At 41.4% G+C, this 23,186-nt stretch overlaps 1 protein-coding gene across 2 annotated transcripts in view; it reads right to left on the bottom strand.

Annotated features, from left to right (window-relative positions):
* The window catches only part of Veph1 (ventricular zone expressed PH domain containing 1), a 197,341-nt gene that overhangs the window by 125,791 nt on the left and 48,364 nt on the right, over positions 1 to 23,186 (bottom strand). For both annotated transcript variants that reach the window (XM_035451715.1, XM_035451716.1), the window contains exon 5: positions 14,690 to 14,899. In XM_035451715.1, coding sequence (XP_035307606.1) covers positions 14,690 to 14,899 — 210 coding nt within the window. The remainder of the gene's footprint in view (positions 1 to 14,689; positions 14,900 to 23,186) is intronic.

Below are 23,186 nucleotides of genomic sequence, written 5' to 3'. Positions count from 1 at the left end.
ATAGGGATACCTAAGAGACCTGCAGTTGTCTGAGCCCAGTTTCTACTGAAAATATATAAATCTTGAATAAATGCCGCTTAATTAAGGCAGAACAATATGTGTTCAGCACTCTCTGTGCAGAACAGCTTAAATTACACCAACAGAGGCAATTACCTCAGACTCAAAGGGGGAAAGTAACCAAGGCAGACAGAAGGGTCTGGCTGAGATGCAGATGCAGGAGGACAAAATGGTCTCACTTCCTATGAACCTTTTGGATGGTGAGCTCAGATTCAGCATCCAGCGTCTGCTCCCTAGACATAGATGCTCCATTTCCAGAGCCCATGCTTGCATGGTCTGAATAAACTTAATTTAAAAAAGAAAGCAGTCATTTGTACTTCGACAGAAGGTCAGAGAACACCTTGAATTTAACTATGGTTTGTTTACAAAGGTTAACATGCTGGGACTCAGTCCCCAAAGGCATAGTACTTAGAGGTAATGGAATCTTTAACAGGTTGGTCATGGGTGCACTTCCCTCCGAAGTGACTAATACTCATCTTGAGAGTGAATTAGGTCTCATAGGCACAGGATGGATTGACAATTAAACAGAGAATGGGCTGTAAGACGGCAAGGTCATCCTGTGTGTTTTATTGAAGGATTATAAATGGTGCTTAGGAGAGAGAAGGAAGGTAGAGTTCCTAGTGGACATAGAAGTAGGGCACCACTAAGCTCTTAGACCGGAGACGTTGAAAAGATGTATAGCAGAAATAGAGAAGGGACTTGGGGAAATGAACTGCATTCCAGCTGACCAATCCACAAAGCATGCAGGGGCCTCCCAATTTGGTCATGTCCCCACATATTGTCTCCAGGCAGAAATGCTCATTTAGGGGAAGAGAGAACAAGAAACAAGACCTCTCTCCTGGTATACAAACCTTTCTAAACTCATCCTCCCATTGTTCATGAAATTCACTTTAAAAAATTTGACCCAAATGGCACAGAAATCACTAGCTTAGGATTGTTTTGGCCGCTGTTGAATTGTCTTGCACCCTAGCACCCCTAGTTATGCTCATCTAAGATGAGAGAGAAAGTCTCCACGGCTCTGTAAGACCCCACTATTCCTGTATCCGCATCATTGCTTTGTGCAGGCGCCTGGCCTGTGATGGTATCCTCCACACTGTGATGCATCATGAGTCCCAGGAGATGTAGATGTTTAATCTAAGATCAGCGGCCTCAGCTATTTTGTTAGCAACCTAAAAGGGGCTAAGAAAGAACTCGTGTCTGGATGAGAAGTTTAATTACGAGTGAATCAAAGGGGAACTTTTTATTTAGTTTTTAATTTAAATTAGAAACAATCTTGTTTTACATGTCAATCCCAGTTCTCTCTCCCTCCCCTCCTCCCCTGGCCACCACCAACCCTCTATTCCATCCCCTTTCTGCTCCCCAGGGAGGATGAGACCTTCCATGGGGGATCTCCAAAGTCTGTCACATCATTTGGAGCAGGGCCTAGGCCCTCCCCTGTGTGTCTAGGCTGAGAGACTATCCCTCTGTGTGGAATAGGCTCCCAAAGTCCATTCATAGACAAGGGATAAATACTGATACACTAACAGAGGCCCCATAGACTGCCTAGGCCTTCTAACTGACACCCACATTCATTGGGTCTGGGTCTGTCCTACACTGGTTTCCCAGCTTTCAGTCTGGGGTCCATGAGTTCCACCTTGTTCAGGTCAGATGTTTCTCCAGCTTGGTCTTGACCCCTGTCAAAGGTGAATTTTATCCAATTATTTTTTTTATTGCTTTTGACATTGCTCCATAAGATAATTGTGAAGTATCAGTTGGAGATTTTACTTTTGGAGATGGCTTTGCCTTGGTTGTTTATGACCATTTTTTAAATTAAAAAATAATTGATTATTGTTATAGTGTGTGAGAGGGATATACGGGGCATGTGTGTGCTATAATGTACATGTGGAGGTCAGAAGATAATTTTCAGGGGCTGATACTCCCTTTCCACCATGGCGACTGACTCAGATTGTCAGGCTTGTCCATCAAGGCCATCTTTCTGGCCGTTGTGGTCATTTATTTAAATATTTTTTCCTCTTTCCCTAGATCCACTAACAACTCAGTATCCATTAGAAAAAGATGTTTTCCTTTAGGGCAAACCTTGGTTACTAGGGATCTTTCTTCACCTTCCCTTTCTCATACATGCCTGGCATGGTCAATTTTATGTGTTAGTTTGATTGGAATAAGAAATAACCAGGTAGCCAGTAAGATCACTTTTGACTTGTAAACATATCTGCACATACTCATGCACATATACCACACAGACATACACATCACATATTCATACACACACATATAGTCAGTAAAATACACGTACAATACTGATAAAGAAAGTAGATATCAAATGGTTATCATATTTAAAAGCTAGGAGACAATTTTTAACAGAATATTGAGAGGGCAAGTATCCCATATACCCCTCCCAACTTTTTTTCTTGGTAAAATAATTTAAAGAATGAACATAAATCTGAGATATCCCTTTTGGGGCTCTAATCTTCTGATTTTGAGACAGACAAATAAATTAAATTTTTATTTATGGTTGTGTGCATGCCATGTCATATGTGTGGAGGTCAGAGGACAACTTGTGAGAGTTGGTTCTCTCCTTCCACCACGTGGGTCCTGGGGATCTAATTCAGGTTCCTTAACTCTGAGCTGAATCATCAGCATAAAACCCTTTTTTAATGATTAAAAGATTCCACTCTTTTATCTCTTGTTCATGTCTTGATTTCCTTATATATCCTCTTGAGGTAGTTAAAAATGATTTTCTACTCATTGATAAATAAAATTACATTACAAATTACAAGCATTTTAATGTTTCAAAAATTACACAGTCAATATAAAAGAAAGACATTTCTATGTTTACTATTTGTGAGTCAGTTTTTGCATGACTGTAGGTACATGATTTCTGGAGCACATGGAGAGTAATAAATCATGCCTAGCAAAAAATGCTGTCTGGACAAAACAATTTTAAAAATAAATTTCAGTAACAAAAGCTAAGAAATAGCTGATGAAAACAGATGTATCCTTTGTTTTGCATGAGCCTCAAATTTTGTCACATGGCAAAAATGAAGGATAAATTGGACTGTGTTCAACTCTGTGCATTTGGCATAGAATACTAAACTGAATTCCAACCTTGCAGAAAAAAAAAACAGCCAAGTCTAAGTTTTTCATTTATGAAGCAATTATGGCTAGACATATTTAAACCTGAAACTTACTATGTCTTTTTCAAGAAATTCTTTGAACAAAATGATTTAGGATTTAAAATAGTAACCAGAGAATGAAAGGTAGCTTAACTACATGTCTGTGGGATTTGAAAGAATAATGTAATTGTGCAAATTAAGTCTTTATTTTGATTGATTTGTAAGGGGAAACAAGGACATAGTCTGCCACCAAGTAACTTTTACTGATTTATGATTATTTTTCCTCAACTGGAACTCAATATGGCCATGATTCTGTTTAAAAACTCCCTCCTACTTGTTCTGGGTGGGAGTCTATTTGCAAGCATCTTTTCATTTTGTTGACCCCTCTAAATGCTTACAGATCTTAAACCTTAGAGAAGGACATCTAATTTAAGCTTCAAACATAGTGTTTTGATTGATACAAGATTTAAGCATTCTACAGTTGAGATTTACTCTCTAAAAACTGGGGGCTTGGGAATGTAGCCTCTGAAAGGCAGACCTTTTGTGCAAACCAGGAATGTATTTGACCAGGCCAGCATTTCTTCTCCCACAGTACAGGGTCCTCTCATGTAAATGACTTCTCATTGATTATCCTGGACAATGGGTCCACTATTTCTTTTGCTTTAATTAAACACCTTTTGAAAGACCACTGGGGACATAGCACCAAAAAAAAAAAAAAAAAAAAAAAGTCTGGTGAACTCAAAGCCGCAGACCATCCTTAATCATTCAAGGATCTGCTGGGCAAATGAGTTGCAAAACAAGCGGGCTAGAAACTAATCATGGAAACCATTTTGAGGAAAGATGCTGTTGCAGGTCCAAAAAGAAAAAAAGAAGAGAGAGAGGAAAGAAAGGAGGAATGGAGAGAGTGAGGGGGGAGGGGTAAGAGAAGAGGAGAAAGAACAATTGTACTTTTAAGTTTTCTTAAGTCAGAGAAATATGTTTGTTTTTTTTTATCAAGGAAAGTAGCAACACAGTAAAAATTTAACTTAGTTAAACTGTGCCAGTTACAAGAAAACTTTCCACAATTCACAGGACCTGTTTTTCTCATTATATAATTAGATACAAGGTACCTATTTTTCTTTGTACCTATTTCAAAATAAATAGCCAGACTCTTCCCAGTAGTAGTTGGGATGTAACTTTCCAGGTTCAAGCTAGAAAGATTTGGGTGAATGCTATTTTATTGCTCACAGAGAAGAATGAGATGGAAAAACCACATTTTTTTTTCAAATTGTAACCCTGGTATCTTGCCCATCATCCATGCAGCTATGTCTACTTTAGTCCATGAGTTTTGTGTTGTTCCCTACCTCCACAACCTCCTATATCAACTGTGTTTACACTGTGAGATGCCTTAACTGCATTAACTAGGGAATGAATGGATGGATGGATAGATGAAAGCAAAGTGCAGCTAATAGGATAGAGCAATGAAGGTAGCAATGATACCCCTTTGAGGAAAATGTTTAAAGAGCTATTTTCCAAAGCAAACAACCACTCTCCTGATTGCTTTCCATGTATCACCTTTAAAGTGTTGGCAGTGGAGTAAAGCTGTGCTGCAGTGTGCTGAGATCTCGAATGGATGTAATGTTTAATCTCATCATTTCTCCAAGGAAGAGCAGAGTCACCTCCCTGGACCCGTGTTTCCCACTGTGTTTACTGTATGGGATACTAAAATCCATGCATCTCATCTCTGTGCTCACTCTCACTTCCTAGGATGAGGGAGGTAAACTATTGCCTCCAGGAAACATCTGTACTGTTACCGCTTCCCTCCATCATCCCTCCACCCCTACATTTCCCAGTCATGAAGGAGAGGAGTTCCTATGTTTTATCTCCTAAAAGCGTGTTGAAATGTAATTGCCATTTAACAGTTGAATAGTTTTTTTAAAGTTTGAAGGCATGAGATCTGTAGGAGGTGATGAGGCTGTGAGGTTAGGTTCTGCTCCCAACAGTGGAACAGTGATGCTATTACTTTGGAAAAGGTTCCTTACAAAAGGATACATTTTGACATCCACTTGTCTCTCTGTCCATCTGTTTGTCCTTTCTCTTTAGAATGTTGTAGTAAGCAATTACTTGTTATATGCAGTGTCCTTGCTCTTGGCCTTCCTGGCCTCTAGAATCATGGGTAAATAGTTTCTGTTAGTTATAAATTAACCAGCCTGTGACATTCTATTACAGCACCTGGGCAATTGACAGGAAAAAGAAGGTCTGGGAAGTGTTTCAAATGAGGAAGGGGAGGCTGAAAGAGAAAGCAGCACAGAGTACTGCCTTCCAGTGAAGGAAGTTTGCCTTCTGAAACAAAAGCAGTAGAAGGAAATCTGGGAAGACAGAGACACAGGAGTATAGCCTAATCCAGAGATTTGCCATATCAGTCCTATGGGGGCATCTTAGTTACTCGCCTTCTTGCTGCTACAAAATACCCAACAAAGACAACTTCAAGAAGAGCTTATTTGGGCTCACAGTTCCAGAGAATATGTCGCCTCAGGGCAGGGAAGCTATGGAGGCAAGAACAGGAGGCAGCTTCTCACTTTGTGTCCATAGTCAGGAAGCAGAGTTGGGCTTGCTTCTAACACTTGGCACTCAACCTGCTTTCTCCCTTACTCAGCCTGAGGTTCCAGTCTCTGGAAATATATCACCACACTTAGGGTGGCTATTCCCGACCTAAACTAATCTGGATAACACCAGACAGGCCCAAGATTTGTTTCCATGATGATTCAAAATCCTTCAAGTTGATCATAGTGAACAAACTTTGCAGTGATGGGAGATAGAGAATTATTCCCTTCACTTGTGTGAATAAACTGCTGTTTAACCTGTGGGATCCACATAGCACTAAACTTGGAAAAATTTTCCCAGTCCACTTCCAATTACTGGGAAATACTGACTTTCCATTAATCTCAAAAAATTTAAAGGTAATTGTTTCATCATTTATCTATTTATTTTTTTAATTTATTGATTTATTGCAGTGTTTTTCTTGCATGTATACTTGCAGGCCAGAAGAGGGCACAAGATCTCATTACAGATAGTTGTGAGTCACTGTGTGGGTTCTGGGAATTGAACTCAGAACCTCTGGAACAACAGCCAGTGCTTTTAACCTCGGAGCCACCTCTCTAGCATCCATTTATCTATTTCTTAACAAGAAATAAACTAATGTGAGGACATGAGACTTTCCCCAGGGATTTCTTCTATTTTCTCTGTGGTTTCTTGGATCTTATCCATGTCTACTTAATCATCGTGGACCGTATAATGAGTTATATGGTTTGTGAACATTTCATGTGACAGCTAACTGCCAGGTATGTCTTTCCTTACAGGGCTTTTGTTCAGACCTGGTGAACGAGTACCGATTCCTTGACACACAAGAAAATGAATTCAGGCTCAGATTTTCTGAGAAATACGGACGGATAAGTTGTAAATGTCAGTTCAGAGCAGTGTAGTCATAGATTTTTCAGCAGAATGTATCTACTTTCAGATGCCCTTGCATATTCTGAGAGTACAAATCTAATAACACTTTTTACTACACAGCACAATCTGTATTTTTTTTTTAAAAAGGTGCTTGGAGGTTTGTGAATGTTTCCAGATCTTGTTTGAAATATGATTTACCAAATGCAATTTTAAAAATCAAAATTAAAACTGCAACACTAGGGAAATCTCATTTATATTCCCTGAGGTGGTTAATTATGAACACCATCCTCCATTATACAGGCAGGAAGGCAGACAGACTAAGGAACTGTAAAAACATTATCCATGAATGGTCAACTCATCACCATTTTCACCATGTGAGTGACACTTCCTAAGTGAATTGAGAAAGCCACACCCTCTCAAAGCACAGGACAGCATCTTCTTTAACTTCGTACTGTCCAGTGCTTTGTTCAGAGCAGGCGTGTGATAGTGTTCATAAAGTCCTTTGTAAGTAACACTTTGGTCCCCCCCTTCCTATGCATGTTAATGTGGCCCAAGACAGTAACTTTTTAAAAGGTATTGGTTAGTTACACTGAAACAAAGTGGGAGCATGGCTACTTCTGGAAACATTACTTTCTATTCATATTTGTAACATTTCTGGGGACTGCTTGCCCTTTTACTTGCTCTCTAGTTCCTTGAGAGCTGGGAGGAATGCAGGCTTATTTGTTTATAGTACAGGCAGAGACAACACATGGTTCCAAACCACCTGGGCAGAGTGGAGAGAGAACACAGGAATGGTCTTCTGATTAATGAGGGGTTTTCATAAGCTGGCTTCCATCCGCTGCCCAGCCCCAACTGTCTCACTCCTGCCCGTTACTCATCCCATCCCCCAGGTCAGTGAAACTCTTCAGGGTTCCAGAATATGTAGGTTTTTCAGCAGCCAGTGCTATTGCACACGGTATGCTTCCCAGTGGGTGTGTTCTTCCCCTCCTCCATAGCCTTGCCATCTGACAAGCCAAATTAATAACATTCCCAAAACCTCCATGTAGAGTTACTTCTGTCTTTCCTGTCAAGTTCAAATTTCAGGACAGAAAGTACAAATTTAATTTCCAGATTTCTGTGTATACCCCTCTAGCCCTATTCCCTATGAACTTACCTAGGGTAGGGACTGTATATCTTTTCTTTCTGTGTTTCCATTGCCTGCACCCCTCCAGATGGTAAGTAACAGATATCAGCACTTTTATTTAAAAGTGTATTATATATGTACACACACACACACACACACACACACACACACACACACACACACAGTTTTTAATACTCTGCTAGGTTACTCTTAGTATTATTAATAGTATGAGTTCTTTTCATAATATAAATATAAAAGTTATGCTCAGAGATTAGGGATGTTGTCAAATGTTTGCCTGATGTGGGTGCTATCCTTGGTTGTCAACTTGACTACATCAGGAATTAACTAAACCTAAGTGACTAGGCACACCTACGAGGGATTTTTTTGACTGAATTGTTTTAAGTGGAAAGATCCACCCTAAATCCAAATCTTCTGTGGTAAAAATAATGCACCTTAAATCTGAGTCACACCTTCTGGTGGCAGCCTATATGAAGCCTATATGAAGGTCATAGTAGAGGGAAGTGATTGCTCTTTGCCTGCCTGTCCTTGCTCCCACTGGCCAAGTCCATTCCTTCATTAACATTACAGCCTACTTTGGAATTCTAGCATATACTGAAGACCAACTGAGATGTCCAGCCTTGTGGACTGAACAACTTACTAGATTCTTGGACTTTCTATCAGGAGACAGCCTTTGTGGAAATATTTGGACCATAACCTGATATATAATTTGTAGAACACATACACATATTCTATCAGTCTTGTTTCTCTGGGGAACCTTGACTTAACATCTAGCATGCACAGAGTTAGGTTAAATTCCCAGGATAAATAAAAAGGAAGGCAGGAAGAAAGAAAAACTATTAGAATAACAAATATCTTCTTCAACTGATGATAGTTTTGTAGACTTGGATAGTTGGTAGCTGGCACCAACCAACAATTAACTTCTAAATTTAAAAAGCCTACTTCTTTTAATTATTTTCATTATCCCTGGGGAAACAGGTTCCTGGTTGCAGGTCTTTCCTCTGGTTGAACAATCACCCCCATCTTGGAGGTGTACATTAACTGGCCACTCTGCTCTACAGGATGTTTTACAGCAGCCAGGGTGAGGACAGTCATCTGGCTCTCAGTTGCCTTTGTCATTCTTTTCCTTCCCTCCAAAAACTCTTTATGTAGGGCAGTCGGATGTCACAGAAATGCAACCTAGGCAAAATGTGTATCATCTCTCTATTTGAAAAGTGTCCATGACTCTCTGTCCAGAGGATGTAATAAACATATGCTGGTGCTTAGCCAGCATATCCAAGCCAGTTAGAAAAACAAGACTGATGGCACAGGACTTAACATCCATAATGATAGTGACTGCACTTTGGGGCATGCCACTTGACTCTTCACAGCTGCAGCCCGGTGTTTTGAGGCAGCTAAGGAAAAACAAATGGTCATAGCATCCTTCCTTTGATTATGTGATCATTTCACCTTTGCTTTTATACATAGGTTAGCTGCTTCCTAGGTCTCAAATAGACTCAAAATATGGTGGCAGGGCACATGCCACATGTTGAATCAGCATTCAAAGGAGACCAGGCCTTAATGAGGATGTGTCTGGTAAAGAAAAACAGCTTTAGTCCATTGATCTAAGACTTAGGTGGAGAGAACCCATAGATTCAAGCTGGTGTCTCAAAAAAAAAGTGGTTGCTGGAGGAGTTCTTTCCATGGTTACTGTTAGTATTTAAGCATTTCTACTGGCCTGTCTTTGGAGTTCTGACAGGATACACCATTAGCTGCTGCCATTAAGAGCACCACCTGTGCCTATCCACTATGTTCTCTTTTACAAGGGCCCTGCCCACCTTATTCTCCCTCTCTCTCTCCCCTCCCCTGCTTCCCACCTCTCTCTTCTGTCCCTGGAGGCCATAGTGGACTGAACAACTTACTCCCCTCCTCCCCTTTCCTCTTTTTTGATCCTGTTCCCTTAGTAATAATAATAATAATAATAATAATAATAATAATAATAATAATGACACCTTTCACTTGAACTCTGTAGCATGTTGTTTTTCTCTCTTGAGCCACTTAAAAAAATTACAATAGTTACTAGTTAGGAAGGAGAGCTGTGATGACCTTGACACCCTAAAAAATGTGCTGAGACCCTTTTTATAGACAAGATTTCCAATGAAGAAAGAAATGAATTTAAAAAAACCCTCTGAAATTGGAACAACATTCAGTTTTTAATCCTCCATGGACAGGAAAACCACCCCACTTTGGATTCAATTTAGGCCCTTTTACATCTTATTAATGAGAGTTTAAAGTTAAAAATTGCTATGTGCATGCTGAATGGTGTGTGTGTGTGTGTGTGTGTGTGTGTGTGTGTGTGTGTGTGTGTGTGTTGTAGGGGGCTAGAACTGCCTGCCATTTATAGAAAGCTAAAGACAAAACTCATGAAAAATGCCCTTACATTTCTGTTATTCTTATTTTCTCCAGAAATGATGTCTGTCATAAATATCAAATATACAGCAGATATCACATAGAGTGGTTGTTTGTTCAAGAAGGTGAAGGTATGTCCTCCATCGTTATTGATGCTTGCTGGTGTCTCTGGTGATTTGTTCTAATTCTCTTCGCCCATAATTTGACTTGTCCCATCACACATCCATTCAGGGTTGCAGACCCTATATCAAAACCAGCCATTTATATGGTTGCTATCTTCCCTAATTTCAGTCTTATGCCCAAGTTTCAGCTTGTCTACAAACAAATACAATGAAAAAGGATTGAACAACAACAAGGAGAGTCAAAAAGTGCTGACATCGTTTGGCTATTTATTATTTTCTAGACACTGATTTACAGTTTAACTCATTAAACTCAACAAATTTGTGAGGTGACTAATATCACTAATTCCCAACTTGCAGATGAGGAAAGTGAAGAAATGTTGTATTAACTTACCCAAGGCCTCATGACTGGAAAGTGACTCAGGATTGAAACTGAGGCTGGGAGGCATGAGCTCCCAGGCTCTTGCTCACCTTGTGATACTGTGCCGATGGTTCGATAGTAAGCAGTCTCATTCATGAGACGTCTTTGCTGGGATCATCCCTGTCTACAGAGATGAATGGGCCCTCTTGCAGCTGCACTTCTGGGAATTTTCAGCCTGGGGATCTTGACGACTCATTTTCATGATCCACTCAGAATTATCTTTCATTTAGGCCACCAATCAAGGAGTCAGGGTCCCTTGGTATCACAGATGTTCATGTCTCTATCACATTCTTTCTGGATATTGTTCCCCTGCCTTCTCTTTGTCATTTTTTCACTTGTTAGATGCCAGGAATAAATTGTGTAGGTTCTAAAGTTTCCACCTCTCCATATTAATATCTTATCATTCTCCATTTTTAATTAATTAATTAATTAATTTAATCACTATAGTACAGAGATTGAATCTAGGGTCATGTGTATCACATGCATGCTAAACATTGCACTATTAGCCCCATCCCTCACCTTATTTTTTAATTGATATGTTTGAATATATATGTATATGTATGATACAATGTGATTTGATTATTCTTCTCCCTCATTATAACCATGTTCCCTAGAAGAATTAGAGAAATATGCTATTAAGCAAAATCATCAAATAAGAATCCAGCATCCAAATTATTAATTAATAGTGTTCCTGAGTGTTCTTTAAATTTTTGCCACAAGTGAATTTAGGTAATGTTCTAATTAGTGTTCACTGTCATCTTGACATAATCTAAAATCTTTTAGAAAAAGTGCTCCATGGAGTAATTGTCCCTGTCAGGGTGGGTTGATTATTAATTGATGCAGGAGGGCCCAGCCCACTGTGGGTGACACTTGGCCATATAAGAAACTAGGTAAGCACAAACCTGTAAACCAGAAAGTCATTGAGAAAGAGAATCACAAACAGCACTATTACTTTACACATGTCTATAAGTTTCTGCCTGGAGTCCTGCCCTGACTTCCCTTAATGATGAACTGTGACCTGGAAGAGTCAGATTTAAACCCTTTACTCCCCAAGCTGCTTTTTTGTCAGAGTGCTTTGTCACAGCAACAGATGGATAGGAGGTGACTTATATTCTCTGGAACATCAGACCCTAGAGGAGAAACTGACCTGGCACAGCTAGCAGATGTGAGGTACAGCCCAAGTGTTGTGGGACATAGACTGTCATGACTCACTTTCCTAAGGAAAATTCACATAGGGACAGTATTTAATCTAGGGTAGGCAAGGGAAGTAGGAGAGGGGGTTAAGACTACTGGGTCAGAATGGGTTGTGAAGATCATAATGTATGCTGGAGCAAGGTGTGCTCAGGAAAGAATTAAAATTCCAAGTAGACAGAAAGTCAGGAGATGAGAGCAAAGTAGGAGTGGAGGCTTTGTTGTTGCCTTTGAAATTTACCAGGGGATGGACCCGAAAAGCCACTAAGAAGTTATTTCCAGTGTTAAGGGCACTACATTTCAGTCCCTCATTGAGAACGGAAAAAGCTTCCTTATATCTTTTGCTATGGTTAGGATGAGTCTATTAAATTACTATTTCCTATGTGTGTATTTACTTCAGCTGAGCATCCCTAAATAGGAGGGTAGATCCCCAAGTGATGGAGAACTAATGTGACCTTTACTAGATGGAATAGGGCTGGCCCCGAAGCATTGCCCCTTCCATTTGAACTCTCTGTGCAATAATTGTGCTTCAGATGCAAGCACATGTGTGAAAATGGTCTACCAGTCATTATATGGCATCCCACAATGACCAAAGCATGACAAAGCAATTTAGTGTGGCTCCCTTTTAATTTGGACAAAAAAAGATTTCTGAGTTAATTTTGTGGGGTAGGGGAAATAGGTATTGTAGGATTTTGTGTTTTGTTGTATGCATACAACTTTCCCATGCCGGTCAATACAGATGGCAAAATTTTGATGCTGCTACCAAGCTGTTGAAATAGTTTGCCTGCCCAGATGGACCATGATTTAACAGACAATCACATCTGTTAAATCACATCACAGCCATCACAGCCATCACAGCCATCTATGATCTTATGCCTGGCTTCATGCAGACACAGAGGGTGAGACATGAGCCAATTAATAATGCTCGGCTCTACCCCATGGCCATCTCAGGCTGATGACTACATACTTTCAAGAAGCATTTGCTGGAATTCAGACAGTTAACAGGAGGCTCCCTCCACTCAGCTCCAGTTTGCACATCTCAAAATTTGGAACAAGATCCAGAATTTGGTTTGACATTTCTGTGTTTCTATAATCTTTTGAGTCCCTGATTCAACTCCTGAACACATCAGAAATGTTTACTTGGATGTCAAGGAGAAAAATTCCAATTAAGTTAATTTTTAAATAAGATCAAACATAGGATAAAGGAGAGGCTCAAAGAGCCAGGGCTTTCAGAAGTCATGTGGCTGTCCTATAGTGAACACCCACCATCATGTCATGTTTCATTTGTTACCACAGACCACGAATCTCCCATGTGCCAAAAGAGTCCTCCACAGAATGCAGTAGGTAGAGTTTTGTTTAGAGCAAAGTCCTTGCTTCTCCCTCTATATTATACTCTCATAGGTGCCCAAGATTCTGTACCAGACGCCAGCCCTCAAGCTAACTCTCCTTGTGCCTCAGTGAAAGGCCTTGTTTCTTTTTGCAAAGTATTTGGATAGAAAGGCACAGGCAGATCCACCCAGCTCCTTGGCGCTAGCCTTTGACAGTGTTGTACTACAAGCTTTTCTTTATTGGGAAGAACAAATTCACTCAAACTCAGCAATAACTTGCTGCTTATTCCTGAGCACATAAACTTCAGAATGAGTTAAAATACCAACTTTAAAGTTAAGGAAAGGCTTTTGAATCATAAGCCTTTTTAATAATTTTAATAACTTGCTGGCCTTTGCAATAAACTACAAGTTCAGCAGATTCAGACAGAAAAAGGTGGCAGATCTCCTGGACCTGGAGTAATGGATGGTTTGTGAGCTGTCATGTGGGTGCTGGGAATCTGACCTGGGTCTTCTGGAAGAACAGCCCGTGTTCTTAGTGACTAAGCCATCTCTCCAGACCCACTCTGAGTTTTAAGTTTATCTTATACAGAATCAAGACATTAAACTTAGATGAACTATGGTATTTCTTAAAAAAATATAGGGCAATTTTATAGTTAATTGAAAGTTGTATGTAAGTTGGCTAAGTGAAAACTTTCTCCGTTATACATTTACTTCTATTTTAATAGATAAATAAGAACTCTGAACCACTATGTAAAGTCATAAGAGACACAACGTGTATGTACTTTCATATGCACAGCCTTTAAAATCTGAACTGCTAGATGCCCACACCTCTGATGGTGTTCCACCCCTCTTGCAAGACTCCCTTATGCAAATATTTATACCAGAACTTTTAAACAACCACAGATGTTTATCTTTCTCAAACAACATCACGCACAGTGCTCAGAGCACTCTATGACGTGGTAGTTATGGGTGGGTTCTCGGGATGGGTGTCTCTGAGACCTAACTCTGCTCACAGGCTCCAGGTTTAGCACAGGTGCAATTAGAGAATGTGAGGAACCTCCGCTAAGGCCTGTTGGCATTACACAGTGGTCTAGAATATGTCAAAAAACTTCTTCCATTTTAGCCCTCCTTCTACCTCAAGAGACACACTAGCAATGAAATTATCAATTCTGGAACTTTCCACAGACCCTTGCTACCTTGATCCAGAAGCCATGGTGATACAAAAGTTTCAAAAGAGATATGGAAACCCTCAGAAGTCCTGGACAACTTTGGAGGTTAGAGGTATTTCTAAATAACTCAGGGAGATGGAGAGGAAGGAAGGAAGGAAGAATAGAAGGAATTAAGGATAAAAGGAAGGAAGGAGGAAGGGAGAGAAGGATGGAGAGAAGTAGAGAAAGGAAGGGAGGCAGGAGAAAAGAAAAGAGAGAAGGAAAAAGAAGAGAGAGAGAGAGAGAGAGAGAGAGAGAGAGAGAGAGAGAGAGAGAGAGAGAGGCCAAACTTACTTCATCTGCATGTCCAACAGCACCAAAGATCCTAGCTATTTGTCCAGTGAGGTAGGGGAATCTCTCCCCAATCTCCTTCAGCATTGGCAGAAAACCGCTCAAGGTCAGTGGCTCATAGCCTGCTATTTCTATGAGGATGTTTAGGATGAAGTCATTATGGGTTGATTCCTTCAAATGCCTGATGAGGAAAGGGATACATTTCTGAACCACCTGCAAGGGGAGAGGAGAGGAGGAAAGGAGAAAGAAAAGACAAGAGAAACATTAATCAAATCAGAATCACTTTCAAAAGAAAACTTTGCTGTGACAGTCTCATGCATAGCATAGGCTGGACTCAATTTAAAATATTCCTCCTTCCTCAGCCTCCTAAGTGCTGGGATTACAGGCATATGGACAGCAACCTATTAAGTATTAAACCAGCAGGCAACACATCCTGGGATTACTAATCCCATGGTAAAATCCACAGACTTTGGAATCTAAAATATACAATAAAACCATCTGCAGCTGAGTCTGCTTTCCTTTTAAGTCATGCTCTCCTATTGAAAAGTGAAGTCCAGAAAGTTCTCTTGCTGCTGATGCCCAAACCAAACTTTGATAGGCTACGAGAATACTGCATTCCTCACTAACCACCAGAATGTGGCATTCTTCACCAGCCACCAAAATGCTGCATTCGCATCAACCTCCAGAAGGCTGCATTCTTCACCAACCAGCAGAGTTGCAGCAGAAGGACAGTCAGTGAGTAAGAGACCCTTGTTGAGTTTCCTAAGCCTCTTGTTTGGGAGAATTCCATTTAGCAATGCTTCATAGTGGAGGCAAGAAAGCGGGAAGACTCCTCACTTGTTCTTGAGCTCCAGTTCTACCAGAGTATGTCATGATAACATATCATTTTAATGCAAAATGATTTCCACCATATTATTATTGCTTTACGAATGCAAGAATTAAAAAATTCTTATTAGAAAGTGTGACTTTCTGTGAAATAAAGTCACTAATACATACAGACATTGGAAGGGAGCCATACATAGAATTCAAACAGGGGCAAACCAAGTGTAGTCTTGAGATAACTGAAATCACCCTACAGGTAGATTTAAACTTCGTAGTCATTTAAGTACTGTGAGAGGAGAGAGCATGTCTAGTTCCCAAAAAGTTACACATCTATAGTTCTATTAATGCTGCCCATGCGTTATGGAGGGATTACATATCCTCAGGAGACACCATGAGAAGTCCCTGGCACATACAGCAAAAATGTCAGCCAACTATACTGGGTCAGGGCAACATACCTGACCTGAGGCATTTGGAAATGAAAAATGCTCACACATTTCCTGCCCCTTTCAGAAAACTCCATTTCCTAGCCCTTGACCTTCAGGTCCTGTTCCTGGAACAAGAAGTCTTTGCGACACATGGTTCTTCACATGCCAGTTTTGAGTTTTAATTTAAATCTCAGTCGCACAGCCCAAGCCTGACAAGGAAAAAGGAAAAGAAAGAAATGAGGACGGACACAAGGAGAAAAGAAGAAAAAGAAAAGCAAAAGCATAAAGGAAGGAAGGAAGGAAAGAAGGAAGGAAGGACAAAAGAAAGGAAGGAAGAAAGGAAGCAGAAAGCAGGCAGGCACCAAGCAAATGAATTCTTTGCCTCCCTGAGGGGGACAGATGCAGATGACTCCATAGAAGGCCCAGAGAGGAGAGCCATCTTGAATACTGTAAACACATGAAATAAAAGCTCAGTATTTTGCTGTGAATTCCTATTATACCAAGTTTATTATGATGGTGATAGAAAAGAATGATATTTTGGAGTTTGTCCCACACACTGAAAGCAAAGTGATGCCCTGTCAGGAGGAATTTTATTTTCCACACACAGGGCCTGTGTCTCTACTGCCAACTTGTTGGGTTGACTTCATGTCTGGGAGCAAGTTCTATCTCTGCTGAGAGCAGAATAGTCAGAGGCAGCGCAGATTGCAGGCAGAGAGGAAGCTGGCATGGCTGTCACCTCCTTGTCCCCATGGGGGAAAGAATTCCCCCATGGCCTCCTTTGTCCCTTTGGCTTAGTCTCTTGGATGCCTCCAATGTACCTTGTCCTAAAACCCCAATCTGATGACATCAAGCTTCCCTTAGAGACTTTCAAAGACTCTCTAACAGCCCAAGGCCTGAAGCCCAAGTTGTGGTCTTGCAGGGTCTTCACTTAGGGGAGTTTCTTCTGCTTCTTCCCCATAGGTGAGCTTCTTGATACTGACTGCTTCAGTGGTTTGACAGAGGAAGCAACTGCTTTTACATTTGAGTTTTCCTTCTGCCTGCCCTATAGACAGAGGACCTGGGACTAGAGTACCAAGAGAGTCCGTGCACATCACACATCCAAATATTCAGCAGCACTTTGCTATCCTCCTACCTGATAAACAAACCTTGTAACAATCTGTGATGCTTCATTTCAACTTGCAATCGCTGGCCTGTGTAGAGGAAGTAGGGATAGATGACCCCAACCCTCTCTTTTCTGCCCTTGCCTTGTTCTGCCTGTGGCTATCTCTGGGTCATTTAAGTCACTTCTCAGGAATATGAGGTCACCTAACAGTGTGACATGGACCCTAAAAAAATTAAAATTCCTCCAAATAATATGTGAAGGATAAGAATAGCTTGAAGCTCTGTTTCCAGGAGGGGATTCCCCTCAGGAAAATTTCTCACAGCTCTGACAGCTTAGCTCACAGCTAAATCTACTTATGTGCACTTTCTGGCTTTTGTTGTGCTTTGCCGTCTATAAATTATACAACCAAAATAGGAAAGCTGGAGAGAACAAAGAATTTTTTCTCTTTCATTCTGGCCCAAACTGTAAACAAACTCATTTATCTTTATCAATTCCTGAATCCTGATTTTTTGGTAAGATAAGGAAGCAAGGTACTCAGAAGGGCTACAATTAGTTATAGCTTTGAAGCAGCTTGTGATGACATGAGCCTGTCCTGCAGAAATACAGAGGAAGGCTCAAGGTGTCTAGAAAACTTCCAAGACCCTAGTGTCCTGTGCTGTGATTAGTGAGGGTTTAAACTACAGTGCAAGGGCAGCATGGGGGAGAGGACTTGAACAGAACTCTCTAAAGCAAACAGCTGGGGTATAATCTCAGTGGTGGGTTCTCTGGTTCTTCCTGGACACTAGGCTCTTCTTTTTATATCCCCCATAGTTCATAATGTTGGCCTCATCACAGAGTGTATACCTCTCCCCAAAGCCAAGGGCACCTTAAGAATAGGGTCATTGCATAGATCTAAACAGAGAACCCTTAACAGAGGAATCTCAAATGGATGAAAGGTATTTAAGGAAATGCTCAACATCCTCAGTCATCAGAGAAATGCAAATGAAAACAACTCTGAGATAAGATCTTATACCTATCAGAATGGCCAAGATCATGTCAAAGTCTAATGACAGTTTATGCTGAAGAGGATGTGGAGTAAGGGGAACACTCCTCCACTACTGGTAGGAGTACAAACTTGAATAGCCACTTTGGAAATCAGTATGGTGGTTTCCCAGAAAATTGGGAATCAATCTACCTCAAGACCCAGCAATACCACTTTTGGGAATATACCCAAAGGATGCACACTCACATCACAAGGACATTTGCTCAACTATGTTCACAGCAGCATTATTCATAATAGCCAGATCCTGGAAATAACATATATGCCCCTCAACTGAAGAATGGATAAGGAAAATGTGGTACATTTACACAATGTGGTATTACTCAGCAGTAGAAAACAATGACATCTTGAAATTTGCAGGCAAATGGACAGAACTAGAAAAAGCCATCCTGAGTGAGATAACCCAGACCCAGAAACATAAATATGTACTCACTCATAAGTGGATATTAGACATAAAGCAAAGGACAACCAGCTTATAAGCCACAACCTCAGAGAACCTAGGTAACAAAGAGGACCTAAGAGAGACATATATGGATCCACCTAGGAAAGGGAAAAACACAAGATCTCATGAGTCAACTGAAAGCATGGGGGTAGAGAGGAGGGTGGAAGGGAAGAGGGGAAGAGGGTAGGGAAGTGAGAAAAAACGTATAGCTCAATAAAATTGCTTTGAATCATAAAAAAAAGAATAGGTCATCGGAAAATTATGCCCTGTTTGATTGGTAGTAAATGACATCTCAAGACCTGTGTATAGAATAGAAGGCAAATGTGTGTGTGTGTGTGTGTGTGTGTGTGTGTGTGTGTGTGTGTGTGTGTGTGTGTGTGTGTGTATTCTACCACTTAAATTTGTCCTCAGGCAAAATTTCTATTTTAGTTAGCTTAGCTAGCATCCAGACTTCATTAATTTTTATGAATCTACAAAACTGATTGCCACTCTTTTTGGTTACTACTTTTTTCCTCCACACAGATGTTCTGGAAAACAGGCTCTGTTCTGCAGATTGTCTCTGAATGGTCTATATATCCCATTGCTCCATCTTCTCATGTTTTGTAAATGACTTCAAGTATTTATGCAGAGTGGCCCCTGAGCATTGTGGGCCTGGCGACTGGCCTGGTGGATGATGTGTTAGGTGTTGTAAGATTTGGCAGGAGAAGAGGAATGTTCTACTCTGTTGTGTGAAACCCAGGAAATGAGTCTCCTTTCAGGATGAGACCGAGAAATCAATTCCTCTGAGGGAACACTGAGGAGGGGGAGTTCCACTTGCCACTCTCTGTCACTCATCTTTGCATGCCTGGGGCCAGAAGCCCATGCCTGGGGCTAATAACATGTATGCATACACATTAATAAATTATGTTTGGTTTGCTAGCTAGAATGCAGGATGTCCCACAGCAGCCAAGAAAACACTGACTTTATTCTTATAAAGGCAACTTGGAAAACTGACCACACAGACTTTTCCTATAAATGGATCCTGAGGTTCCCCTGGAGATGCTGACCATGAGTCACTAGCCAGGAACTGCCTCTCTATCTTGGAAGAATAGTGCCCTGTAAAGAAAGATGCCCAGTGTCAATGATGAAGGATAGATGTGCCTGGCCACATGTCTGCATTTTAGAGCTTACAGATGTGTTGATTCTAAGATTTTATGATTCTAAGATTTCATATGTAGAGAAATGTCTATCTCTACAGAGTCTTGAATGGGAGTCTCCAGGGTGCTGCTTTAACAGGGAGGAAAGGGCTAACTAGGCAAACACTTAATCCCTGAGTTATATGATAATCTGAGGAATAGTTTTTCAAGGCCTACTACTGACCAGTCCTGCGACTCACATTCTCACTGGTGACAGAGGGTAGGTGGTGAAAATGGTAGCATTCAATGACCAAACAAAAAAAAAAAAAACCAACCAGTCAAGCAGAAACCCAAGAAATATTACAGGTGACTGCACTGATTATAGATATCACTAATAACCTCTGTTCCAGTTATTTTTCTTCAACAAGAAACCCCAAAAGAAGCAACTAAGGCCAGAAAGGATGGTTCAGCTCGTGGTTTCAAGGATTTCAGAGCATCATGGTGTGGGCAACATCTTTTGGGAAGCTCTGTCCCTGTTGGGGATTTCTCACATCATGGAAGACCTTGAGGCAGATGTAACTCCCCAAAGGTCTGTTGTCCTTAGTGATCTATACCTGCAGCATTATGAGCATGTGAGGGACATTTCCAACCCAAACCATCACATCCTCCATGTGACATATGACAAGCCTAAAACTTCTCCACACTTCTCCACATCCACCTGCTTATTTCATCTGGAAGCAAGTGGATTAGAATTAAGTTGAAATGCAGTCTACATTCCTGGTTGCTCGTGCTTTCTAGACCTCTCTGTAAAACCACTCACCGTGATCATGCCCCTGAATACTGTCTAATGAGGAGGGAACATAGGAGAGGAGGTAAAGTGAGCATTCTGTTTGTCCCCACTTATGGCAGTGACAGTTCTAAGAGGACCACAAGAAAAAAAAATGAAGGGGCAACCCTGAACATGGATGCCAATAAGGAGGACTCTGCACTCCAGGAAGCCTTTGGAAGTGGATTAGCATTTTTCCCTGGTGTAAGAAGGGACTTTGAGAGCCCATCCCACGTGAAGGGATACACTCTGGCCCTTGACACATGGGGAAGGGCCTAGGCCCAGCACAGGAGGATTTGGTGGACTTTGCTGAGCCCCCGTTTGAAGGCCCTACCCTGCCTGGGGAGTGGTGGGTGGATGGGATGTGGGGTATTTTGGGGGTAGGGGAGGAGGGATAGGGGTGAAGGGAGGGAGAGGGAGAAGGGACTTACATGTGAAACAAGCTTGTTCCCTAACTTGAATTAATAAAAAAAGAATAAATAAAAAGGGGACACTTTCACATGACAAGAAGGGATGGAACCAGCTGGGCTTGGCAGTTCCTTCTCACAACCTCTTCTACCACTTAATATCTGGGTACAGTGAAGTCCACCCAGTCACTCTAAGTGCCTCCAAGGCCTAGTACTCTCCGTTCTGGGGTCCACACTGGGAACCAGTGACCTCATGCAGAGCCTGTTTCTCAGTCACTTCCCTTCTATCTCTTGTCATCTTTCCCACACATTCTGATGCATCCCCTGGAACTCCATCTGCTTCAGAAGCCATGGGCCTCCAGACTCACTCTTTTTTCTTTTTGGTGTCAAAAAAATCATATCAGATTTAAGTTACAGCTTGGCCTTATCAGCGAGGCTTTGGAACCATGACACATGTCAATTCAGATTATCTGGATGTGGTGACCTTAGGAAGGGCAGTTTCACTATGATTTAGAGAGGGAGACAGGACCTTGAGGGGCTGATCAGGATGAGGCCAGTGTAAAAAGTCACCTCACCAAGCCACTCCACATCGCTGTGAGTGATCTACATTTTAATAAACTATAAAAATCTTGCTGTGTGGGACAAAGTGGGAGAGTGTGTGCAAACCACCCACCCAGGGGCTGCTACATTTATAAATGAGCTCATCCACTCTCAGCATCCTCTATCACTGTGACTGTCAATGAGAAAACTATCCTCCTTTGTACCCTTCTCCAGGGTCAGCTGCCTAGGCCAAGAGAGGAAGAAGGTACAACTCAGACAGCCTGGCTTCAAAACCTTGGACCTTTCTTATTCTTCACTAGGTGTGTGATATCAAGCAAGTTCACTCCTCCAGGCATCTGTTTTGATCAAGTAAGATGGAGGAAAATTAATACATTATAGAGTAAGTTATAGGATTAAGTGAGGTACTAGATGCGAAAAGGACTGCAAATTTAGGAATTAAGTTTAGCTTCTCCATGTGAGAAATATCCATGAAAGGACTACTGTATACCAGGTGCTAAACCAGCCATGGGATCCTCTGTTGGCTGTGACCAACAGTAAGCATGGTGGTACCAGAGCCAGATAATCTTCTTGTCTTAGGGTGCTTTAGAGGAGCAAGGGACCAGGAACTGGGGGAAAGGGATTCTGAGAAAGTTTTGACACTTTTAGTGTCTGTCTAGATGACAGGAATAGCTAGCCAAGAAGGGTCAGAGTTGTGGGGTAAGAACCTTCCAGAAGGAAAACAATCTGTGTGTGGATGCCCACTACCCACAAGATAATACCCACCAGTGGGCCACACAGACTATCTTTTTGAAGTTTTGAGGCCAAGAGGTTATGAGAACTAACTAACTGGATTCATAAGCCCCTTTCTGAGCCTCTTGACAGCTGTATTATTTGGACATAACCTCTGTGAATGCCACATGTGGAGTCATCCTCACTCTTGGACCTCTTTGCATTGGTTGGGGTGGGTAACTTCAGGGCATTTTCTCTTCCCTTATCCTATAACTGAGCCTGCACTGGCTTTGCTCCCCTTCATGGTCAGTCCTCACCCCGTGGGGGATGAGTTGATATAGATCAAGTTAGTCTCTCTAGAACCATCGTCTAGAAATCACATTTGTTTTGTTTTAGTTCCCAGGCCACAGATAAAATGAACACTATGTTTAGCCTTTTAGTCACACGGGGTTCCTTGTCTTCTAAACACCCCCTCCCCTGGTAATCTTAACAATGGCTTCCTATAGAGGACTCATGACAATGGATTCCTATAGAGGACTCATAAGCCTTTTCTTATGATAGCCTGTGAGTATGCTACCTTATATGGCAAAGAGAACCAGATGTGATCAACTGTGCAGATGTGATCTTGAGATGAGGAGATTCCCTTGGATTACATGGGTGGTCCCAATGGAATTATAATGGTCTGTAGAAGACACTGGGGGTGGACCAGTGTCTGAGAAGATATGGGGAGAAAAGGAGAGGCAAGAGTGATGTGGATTTTGTGTCCGGGAAGCCAATGACCCCTGGAAGCCAGAAAAGGCAAAGGAATAGACTCATTTTTAGAGCCTGCAGGGGGAATTAGCCCTCCTGACCCACTGTGGCCTTTGGCCTGAAAAACCCCAAGCCCATCTATGTAGTTTTAAATCACTGCATTTACGCTGTTTTTCTAAAGCAATGACAGCAGTGAACAAAGCATGGCACTGGGCCCATTCAATGAGCTGGTTATTAGGTGGTTCAAAGATCCCTGTGCACTTGTCTGTAAAGCACACCCAGAGCCATAAAGCATAGAGCCAC

Source organism: Cricetulus griseus, assembly GCF_003668045.3.
Source record: "Cricetulus griseus strain 17A/GY chromosome 1 unlocalized genomic scaffold, alternate assembly CriGri-PICRH-1.0 chr1_0, whole genome shotgun sequence".
NCBI classification, from domain to species: domain Eukaryota; kingdom Metazoa; phylum Chordata; class Mammalia; order Rodentia; family Cricetidae; genus Cricetulus; species Cricetulus griseus.
The sequence above is the reverse complement of the archived record's forward strand: the minus strand, read 5'-3'. Positions and strand labels throughout refer to the sequence as shown.